This window comes from Ochotona princeps, chromosome 29 (assembly GCF_030435755.1).
Source record: "Ochotona princeps isolate mOchPri1 chromosome 29, mOchPri1.hap1, whole genome shotgun sequence".
NCBI classification, from domain to species: domain Eukaryota; kingdom Metazoa; phylum Chordata; class Mammalia; order Lagomorpha; family Ochotonidae; genus Ochotona; species Ochotona princeps.
The window spans coordinates 19,611,377-19,621,610 of record NC_080860.1 but is presented as its reverse complement, the minus strand read 5'-3'; the positions used below and the strand labels follow the sequence as shown (position 1 = coordinate 19,621,610).

The window sequence follows — 10,234 nt, the reverse complement described above, 5'->3', positions numbered from 1 at the left end:
CGTGGGGAAAGCGCCAGGGGCCCGCGTCCGGTCTCCCTAGTCCTCGCTGGAGTTGTCGAACTCCTCCCAGTCGGACACGCTCATCACCTCGGAGGCGAAGTCGGGGTCGGCCTGGCTGCGGTCGGGGGTGCCTCGGGGCGGCTCGAGCAGCAGGGAGCGGGGCAGCGTGAGCACGCAGGCCGCCAGGCCCGAGATGGAGTTGTCCAGCTGCGGCCCCTCCTCCCAGCAGTCCTTCTCGGCGTCGTAGATGTGCACGTAGCCCGTGCGGCTGCCGCGGTTGTGCGAGCGGCCGCCCAGCACGTAGATCCGGTTGTCGAGCACCGCCACGCCAGGCTCGCCGTGGCCGGCTGGCAGCGGGCACACGGACGACCACTGTCCAGAGGTGCAGCTGTAACAGGCCACCTGGGGGGGGGGGGGAGGCGAGTGTCAAGGTCGGGGTCAAGCCCAGGGGTCGGTAGCTGGCATCCACCCCTCCCAAGGAACGGCTGGGGGCCAGGGTGACCCCCTGCCCAGTCCTAGGCAGCAGCCAGGGCCTGCCTCACCCGCAACACAGCCCCTCCTCCAGGCCACACCCGGCCTCGGGGCACAGGGTGGGGTCACCTCCCAAGACACTGTCATTTGTGGTGCCCAGAGGCCGCTGCCTCTCCACTTTGCCCGCCCCCCAGCCCCTGTGGGGCAGAGGGTCGGCTGATGAATCATCACCACCATCTCCACTTTTTTTTTTTTTTTCTGACTTTGAAATGATCCACAGCAGTGAACTGTGACCTGGAAAATGGTCAACCCACCAGTAAGCAGGAACAACAGCAAAAAAACCTTGGACAGATTTCCAACCTCAACCACCGGGGGGAAGAAAACCAAAAACAAAGAAACCCACAAGACCCCGGGCTGGATCTGATGGGGTAGGGAGGAAAGCAGGGGAAGTCACACGGCTGTGCGTCACTCCTCTGCCACGTGGGCAGGGGTTCAGCGATCCGCGTGGAGAGCTGCCAACATCTTACCTTCCTGGGGCTGGCGTTGTGGCATAGTCAGTTAGCCCACCACCTGTGACGCCAGCATCCCATACTGGAGCACCGGTTCAAGTCCCGGCTGCTCCGCTTCTGATCCAGCTCCCTGCTAACGTGCCTGGGAAAGCAGTGGTTGACAGTCTAAGGGCTTGGGTCCCTGCCACCCACGTGGGAGACCCAGATAGGCTTCCTGGTTCCTTAGCTTGACCTGGTTTGGCACAGTTCTGGCTTCTGCTACAAGTCATTTGGGAAGTGAGCCAGCAGGTGGAAGCCTTCTATCCCTGCCCTGCCTCTCATTTTGCCTTTTAAGTGAAAAAATAGCAAGACTTACAAAACATAATATATGAGACGGCACCATGGCATGAAGGCTAAGCCTCTGTGGTGCCAGCATTCCATATGGACGCTGGTGCACGTCCTGACTGCTTCACTTCCCATCCAGCCCCTTGCTTAATGGCCTGGGAAAACAGTGGAGGACGGCTTGGGTAGTTGGGCCCCTGAACCCACATAGCAACCCAGCTCTGGTCACCGTGGCCATGTGGGGAGTAAACCAGCGGATGCGGGATTTTTTTGTCTCCTTCTTTCTCTGCAGCTCTTTCAAATAAAGAGGTGGGGAAAAAAATCTTAAAAAAGAAATAAGTTGGGCCCGGTGGCGTGGCCTAGCGGCTAAAAGTCCTCACCTTGAACGCCCCGGGATCCCATATGGGCGCCGGTTCTAGTCCCGGCAGCTCCACTTCCCATCCAGCTCCCTGCTTGTGGCCTGGGAAGGCAGTCGAGCACAGCCCAAAGCTTTGGGACACTGCACCCACGTGGGAGACCCGGAAGAGGTTCCAGGTTCCTGGCATCGGATCAGTGCGCATCGGCCCGTTGCGGCTCACTTGGGGAGTGAATCATCGGACGGAAGATCTTTCTCTCTGTCTCTCCTTCTTTCTGTATATCTGACTTTGTAATAAAATAAATAAATCTTTAAAAAAAAAAAAAGAAAGAAGTAAGCTGTTAAGGAGGACACAGGTGGCCCTGGGTTGGCAGGTGTGGTGAGGGGCTGGACAATCTGCATTTCCAAACAACCCCATTTCAGTAACCCCAAACAACCCACGAAAGGGCGACTCAGGGTTGTGATCCAAACTCTGTCTCACGGGATTGGTGGGGGGAGGTTGGCAGCTGGAGGGAACACCTACCTGATGCACATCTCGCCTATAGCCAGCGTCGTTGTTGCTGCCCCCAATCACATACAACTTATCCAGGAGCGTGGCCATGCCGTGCCAGGCCCGCCGCACAGGTCCGTCAGCCAGGGCTTGCCAGGTGTTGCTATCCGGGTCGTAGCAGTGTGTCTCCCTGAGGTAGTCCTCCCCTCTGCGGCCACAAGTGATGTACATCTTCCCCTCGAGCGTGGCACCTGCGTGGGCATACACCTGGAGGGAGAAGGACCAGCCGACAGTGTGGGGGGAGGGGAAAGGTCAGAGGGCACTCTCTTGGGCTCCTACAGCTCGCCGGTATGCCCTGCAGGAGCCAAACTGGACCGTCTATGCTAAGCTGCCGACCCCTGCGGGACCCGGACCTCAGGTGCACTCCTGGTTTTGTTTGTGTGTTTTTCCTCTGCCCCCTAAAACCTAAAGGAACATTTTGCACGAGGGAAACTTCCCCCTAGGAGGGGCACCCTCCTCCCACAACATGGGAACCCCTGGGCCAATCCCTGTGTCCTCTGCCCTTCCCCACCGCACCCCCAGCCCCAGGCCCGACAACTCAATTCCAGCAGACGGATGCAAACGGCCTTCCTGTGACGTGACGTGGCAACCGCAGCTGGCCCTCTGGAGTTTTAGTTTTCCACCAATCAGCCAACCACAGAGATCAACAACAGAATTTTTGTTTTGTGCTTCTTCGTCTTGTCATTCTTTCTTTACAGGCATTTACAGGCCATGAGGGAAGACAAGCAATCTTGAGATGTTGTAAGGTATCCAGCAGGGGCTGGGGGCCGACAGTGAAGCTGCAGCTCGGTCCCCTCACATCCCATACCAGCTCCTGGTTTGGTTCTGGCCTGGTCTAATAGGTTGTTGTAAACCTTTGAAGAATGAATCAGCAGATAAAAAAGTTCGCTCTCTGCCCTTGAAGTAGTTGAAAATCAATACATCTTTAAAGCAAAAAAATATATATAAAGTATAAAGGGGGATATATGTGGATTATATGCAAATATACCATTTTTGACTTAAGCATCTAGAGATTGTAGTAGATTGTGGTACTCATAGTGGGGCCCTGGCTCCAACCCTTCCAGCCCCGTGGAAATTAAAGGACTGCTATATAAGGAACATTCCCAATGGAACTGGCACTGCGGTAACAGGGCCACAGCCTACAGTGCTGGCATCCGGTATGGGTGACAGTTTGCGTCCTGATTGTTCCACTGCCAGTCCAGCTTCCTACTGACGCCCTGAAGCAGCGGAGGATGGCCTAAGTACATCCATGTGGGAGACCCAGGAGAAGCACCTGGCTTCAGCCTGGCTCAGCCCCAGCTGCTGCAGTTGCCATTTGGGGAATAAAGCAGCGGATAAAACATCTGTTTCTCCCTAACTCTGCCTTTCGAATACATCTTTAAAAACACACTCAACGGGGCCCGGCGGTGTGGCCTAGTGGCTAAAGTCCTCACCTTGAACGCTCCGGGATCCCATATGGGCGCCGGTTCTAATCCCGGCTGCTCCACTTCCCATCCAGCTCCCTGCTTGTGGCCTGGGAAAGCAGTCGAGGACAGCCCAAAGCTTTGAGACCCGGCACCCGCGTGGGAGACCCGAAAGAGGTTCCTGGTTCCTGGCTTTGGAATGGCACAGAACTGGACGTTGCGGCTCACTTGGGGAATGAATCATGGGACAGAAGATCTTCCTGTCTGTCTCTCCTCCTCTCTGTATATCTGACTTTGTAATAAAAATAAATAAATCTTAAAACACACACACACACACACAAGGGCCCGGTGCCGTGGCCTAGTGGCTAAAGTCCTCACCTTGCATATGCCAGGATCCCATATGGGTGCTGGTTCTAATCCCAGCAGCCCCACTTCCCATCCAGCTCCCTGCTTGTGGCCTGGGAAAGCAGTTGAGGATGGCCCAAGACTTTGGGACCCTACACCCATGTGGAGTTCTGGATGAAGCTCCTGGCTTCAGACTGGCTCAACTCTGGCTGTTGCGCTCACTTGGGGAATGAGTCATAGGATGGAAGATCTTCCTCTCTGTCTCTCCTCCTCTCTGTATATCTGACTTTGCAATAAAAATAAATAAGTCTTTAAAACACACACACACAAACCATCTATTTTAGCAACAGGTAGGTGATAACTGGGCAAGCCTTCCTCCCGTGCTCTTGTCTGTGCCCTTAAAGCACTTGGGGACCCTCTACCCTAACTCCAAGGGCTGTTTCGTAGTGGCCCTGCCCACTGTCACACAGCATCCACCCCTCACAGGGGCCTACTGCCTCCAGGACCCAGGGTTACAGAGGGGACCGTCAGTCTCAGGGGAGGAGCCTAACGAGGAGTGACGGCTGTCACAGGGTAGAACTGACTGCCATCAGGATGTTGTGGGCACCACAGAACCCAACAGTGGACAAGAGTAATGAGGAAAGTGTACAATATGGGAAAACTGCACAAACGTCAACATATTGGAGAGCAAGCTTCCATCCACTGCTTCGCTGCCCCAGATCCCTGTACCCGGTCAAGGCTGGGGAGGATCTTAGATGGGGTTCTCCCTGGATCAGGGAGACCGAGCCAGGTCTTCCCATGGGGACAGCGGGAACTTAAGACTCAAGCCATCACCTGCCTACTGCTTCCCTGGGCACTGCTCTAAGGAGGTGAGAGTCACAAGTTGTTACAAGAAATCCCAGAGGTGCCAGGTGGCCATCACCCACTTCCCGAGGGAGAGCTTATGCAGCTGTCACAGCTTCCCACGATGCTCCCCTTTAATAGTTGAGTTACTGACAGAATGGCTGCAATGACTGGGATTGGAACAGACCAAAGCTCCAGGAGACAAGAGCTTCTTCCAGGTCTCCAACATGGGTACAGGGACCCAAGCACTTGGGCTGTCCTCTGCTGCTAACCCAGGAGCATTAGCGGGGGACTGGACTGGAAGTGGAACAGCTGGTACTCAAAGCAGATGCCCTTATAGGATGCTGGTGCCACACACAGGTGGAGGATTAGCCTACTATGCCATGGTAGTGCCCCCCACACCCACCCCATCTTTTTCACAGGGTCCTCCTCAGGGCAAAGTTTTGTTATGATGAGTCTAACTTATCAACTTCATTATTTTTTTTTTTTCCAAAGGATTCAATGCAGTTGTGGTGAAGCCCAAGATCTCTTTCCTCATGGTTCTGCGTCTCTCATGCATGCTCTTGCCCACGACGGCTGCGTGGGGCCCAGGTACCATCCGCCGCAGGCCGGCTTTCCTCGTGCCTCTGTCTCTCAGTCTGTTCCCAGGTTCCGTGTTGGTCCCTGGGCCGGCCCCATACCGTGTGGACTGGCAGTGCGTTGCCCTTAAGTTGGCAGACTGACTACTCATTTTTTCAAAACCAGGTGGAGCTCCTCTCGTTCCTTTGCCTTAATCCATGAACCTTAGGACAACCTCGCCCCTATCTGCTGTCAAAAACAAAGATTAGATTAAAAAACAAATTGAGGGGGTACCAGTTGGAGGCAAGCTAAGCCTCCACCTGGGCACCAGCATAACCTGTTAGCGCAGGGTTTGAATCCTGGCCCCTCCACTTCTAATACTGCTTATACCCTGGAAAAGCAGCGGAAGACTGCCCAAGTGTTTGGGACCTTGAAGCCACATGGGAGACCCGGAAGAAGCTCCTGGTTGCTGGCTTTGGAGGGGGTGGCTCAGCTTCAGCTATTGTAGCCATTTGGGGGGTGAGCCAGGGGATGGAAGACCTCTGTGTCTCTCCTTCTCTCTCTCTTTGTAACTCAAATTAATAAAGAAAGCTTAGGGGAAAAAAAATAATAACCTAATGGTTTTATTAGGCAGTCGGTGAATCAATGGGGACAGCCAGGGCTGAACGTGAGAGGAGGCTCCTGTTCCCAGCGGTTACGCAGGAGTTATGAATGAGGAAGTACCCCGCTCGGTTGTGCAAGCTGAGCTGCGTGAGTCGCACCATGTCTTCAGGCTCTGAGGGAGGCAACCGGGACTTCCAGGACAAGGCTCCAGGTGGCTGCCCAACAGCCAACACTCTGCTCACTTTAATTTCATCCTATCACTAGCCAGAAACCCTGCTGACATTTTTTTTTTTTTCTGAGACTTATAGCACGAAGGAAATGGTGAATATTCCACGTTTACCCATAAACACAGATGGGGGATGTGGTTCTTGTGTTCTAAGGAACTGGGAGTGCCGGGTGGTTGGATGTGACCCCAATGAGTTCCTCTTTCCAGAGCCTTCGGGGTCCTCTACAGTTACTGCCCAGGCAGGACACCGACGCCTGGCATTTGCTCCCAGGTCAGCGGTTGGTGACTCCTCCCAAGCATGGACGGCACTATGTCTCCCCTATTTTTTTAAACTTCCGCTCACGGACTCGCCGGGTGGCCAGGTGTGTGGTTACTCCTGCCAAGCTATGCGTATCCCAAGGGTCCTTGTCACTTCTTGCCAATGGGAGACACAAAAACGCCCACGCATGCAAAAGGAGGAAGGGCTGCAGGCTGTTGAAGCCCACGGCTGCCCCTCTGTGGCCGAGCCAGAGAACTGCGGCTTCCTAGGTAGCCCCAGACAAAGGCACTCAATCCCGGCTCCTGGCCCCAATGCAATGGCTTGGAGTCCCCGTGCTCTCCCTGCATACCAGGTCTCAAGGTCGCCTGATGTTGTCCACACAAAATCTGCCCTGTGTTATCTAGAAAGGGGACTGGAAAATGCCCTGCTCCCAAGCTGGTGCAGGCAGGCAGGAACTGGGATGGAGCCTCAATGCCATCCTGAACCATCACAAAGCACAGCAGAATTGGACCCTGCCTTTAGCAGGTGCTTCACAAATGGCTGAGCTGGTACCAGCAGGATGCACACCCCCATCCTTAAGGGCTGGGACCTGGGACCACGGGCCAGCAACGCCTCGTCCTTCCCCTGGGATTTGCACAGCTGGTTCGTGGGCCAAATCTGAGTACTCCAAAGCCACCGGACAGAAGTCATTCCCTGGGCTTCTGGTAAACCCTATGGGTGCCAGTTTAAGTCCTGGCTGCTCCACCTTCTACCCAACCGCCTGCTAAGGTGCCTGGGGAAAGCAACAGAGAACAGTTCAAATCCTTGGGCCCTGCACCTATGTGTGAAACTCAGAAGAAACTTCTGGCTTCCTGCTTCAGACCAGCCCACCTCTGGCTACCACAACCACTTAGGAAGTAAACCAGCAGATGAAAGATGTCTCTCTGCAACCACCTTTCAAATAAATACATCTTTAAAAAGGCCACAGCACAGGATTCTGGAGAGATTTCATCATTCTTGGAAAAGCGAGTCTGGCACCAATTCAGAACTGTTGGACAATCAAATCCACTTGAGCAGGACCCTCAGAGCATGCCTCACATCGGGGACCTGGGATGGGTGGGAAGCTGGGTAGGGCTTCTCCCTTTATCTCTCCCCTTACCCCAGATGTATAAAAATAAAAAAAAAATGTAGAAACAATGGTCTTATACACTTTCCTATAGCCCTTAACCCTTTATGCCCTAATCATCTTCAAAGATTATCAAAATAAAATAATAAATAAATTTTTTAAAAAAGGCAACAGGACAAAAGGGGTACCTCCCTGAACTATCCTACCTCTGCACAATGAACCCAACTTTCAACATCATCTTCAAAAGGGACTGAATCAAGGCACTGTGTCAGATGCACGACTTTTTTTTTTTTTTAACACAAAGACTAAAACCTGGAAGCCCTACCTCCAGGGAACTTTACTTTCTCCTAGGATCCCTCTCAGTGGCTACCAACTTCTGGAAACATCCCTATCCATCTCAGCCAGGCGGCCAAGGGATGGACAGACGAGGGGGAAGGTTTCTGTCAGCATCTGAATTGGCAGTAGGTTAACTCACACAGCTCACGAGGCCAAGTGAGCGTGCGATGGGCAAGGAAGCCAGCAGGAGCAGCACCCCCGCCCCCGTGGGAGGGCACCCTGACTTACCTCCCTCTTGAGCGGAGCCACATAGGCCCAGGAGTTGGTGGCAGGGTCGTAACGTTCCACAGCGCTCAGGTCGTTGTGGTAGTCGCGCCCGGCCACGGCATAGATGTACCCACCCACCACACACACGCACAGGTCCGCGTGTTCCTGCTGCAGGGACTGGATCTGGAACCAGCGGTTGTGCCGTGGGTCGTACCTTCGGGTGGACAACAAGGTTTATGTCATGTCATGACAGCGTTAAGAGCTGTTCCTAAGGCCCCCGCACCTCTGGCTCTGGCTCAGGCAGGGCCACACCTGACCTGGACCCTGTCCCCTGCTGTCCCCCACCTATTCCCTAGTCAGTGCATGCTTACCTACAGCTCTGTCAGAAGGCTGTTACACCCCTGAGTGCAGGTGCCCCCACCCACATGGGCTAAAGGGTGAGGCTTAGGGCCCTCTTCGGTTTTGCCCAGGGGGCCAGGCCCTGCCAGGCGAAACGTCCTTGTCTGTGGTTTCTAGCTCACCAACTGTCTGCACCAGCAGCTGTTCCTACACCCACCTCTGCTTCACTCAGCTTGCCTTGTGGTTCATGTGGTTCTGAAGTTACCCAGAAGAGCCCCAAGTCACAGCTTCTAGGCTGCACAGGCACATGGGGCTCCCCTCATTGGCCTGCCAGCTTCAAGCCGATCTCATCACACACGGTCTGCTCAGAACGCCCTGTGCCCAGGCTCTCACCGCACCCCCTTCCTGAGCCTCACATATTTGCCTGTTGTCTCTCCCATTCCTTCTGCCTGGCTTCCTACATGCCCATCCGCTCCCACGCGCACTGAAACCCAAGGCCCACCCCACACGGCCAGCACCCTCCCCAGCACCAAGTTCCTGGGACCTCTTTCCGTCTCTTCCGCCTTCTCCCCATCCCGAGGCCTGAACATGTGTGCCCACATGGTGCACACAGCAGGTGCGCCTGCTATTAACCCAGATGATCTCAGAGCCCTGAAGGACCAGGACACACACAACGTCTCCTTCTAATTCCCTCCCCCAGGTTACCATGCAGGCACCAGCACACACTAGGCTCCTGCTACTGAAACTTCTTTGTCAATGGTCGAGTCCAGCGACTCAAAGGCCTCTAACAGACCACTGCTTTCATTTGCCCTGGAGAGGGCTAGTCTAACTGGTCCCCTGATGCTGGCCCTGGAAGAGATGAGCTGGGCCCTTTCTCCCACAGGGCAAGCCAGATGTGGTCTACACCCAGCAAACATGAGGGACAGGTGCTTCAGGGGGCGGGGCCGATGGCAATGGGCCACACCCGCGTGGGGGTGAGTGCTGGTCCTGCCCCCTGGTCTAGCCTGATGGCTCTGGCTTCTTGGTATTCACTGGGCACCCACACCTGTCCCTGCTGGGACAGCCCTGCCTGGGAGAGCTACCCAAAGGAGGTGGTGCGGGACCGTGAGACTCCCTTCTGAACAGGAGGGAGGAGAGTGCACCGAGGACTTGGGGTTCGTTTCTGCTTTCTGTGGCCTCAGTATAGCCACTGGCCTGTGATTGGCTAGCCATGGTCGACTGAGGGAAAAAAATTGAAGGAGGAAGACACCCCCGCCACCTCAGCACGGACACCTCGCTCCAGCCACGCAACATGTGGGAGGACCCCAGAGGGCTACGGGGGAGACTTTCTGCTGTGGAATGGGATGCAAGCTCCAGAGGAGGACCCCAGGACCTCAGATCCCAGGACAGGGAAGGAGTGCAATGAGGAAAGGAGTGAGGCAGGTCAGCACACTTTCTAGCACACCACAAGGGAGGGCCTGAATGATGGGGATACAAGCCTGGGGACGCTCAGGCTGCAATGGGTGGTCCAGCCACAGTACTCGGGAAGACCCAGCTGGGATCAGCTGGTCACCGCCTGTCCTGAGCACTGGTCTCTTTTAAGAAAACATCTCTTGGGCCTGGCATGGTAGCCTAGTAGCTAAAGTCCTCACCTTGCATGCACCAGGCTCCCAAACGGGCACCAATTTGTGTCCCGGCAGCTCCACTTCCCATCCAGCTCCCTGCTTGTGGTCTGGGAAAGCAGCAGAGGATGGCCCAAAGCCTTGGGACCCTGAACCCATGTGGAAGATCCGAAAAAGCTCCTGGCTCCTGGCTTTGGATCAGC

The 10,234-nt window shown here is 55.0% G+C and overlaps 1 protein-coding gene across 1 annotated transcript in view; it reads right to left on the bottom strand.

The window, feature by feature from the left end:
- KLHL22 (kelch like family member 22) overlaps positions 1-10,234 on the bottom strand; it is a 29,059-nt gene continuing 18,825 nt past the window's right edge. The window contains exons 5-7 of the mRNA XM_058656604.1: positions 8,113-8,305; positions 2,180-2,413; positions 1-402 (exon numbers count right to left, since the gene is read on the bottom strand). Coding sequence (XP_058512587.1) covers positions 37-402; positions 2,180-2,413; positions 8,113-8,305 — 793 coding nt within the window. The 3' untranslated portion in view covers positions 1-36. The remainder of the gene's footprint in view (positions 403-2,179; positions 2,414-8,112; positions 8,306-10,234) is intronic.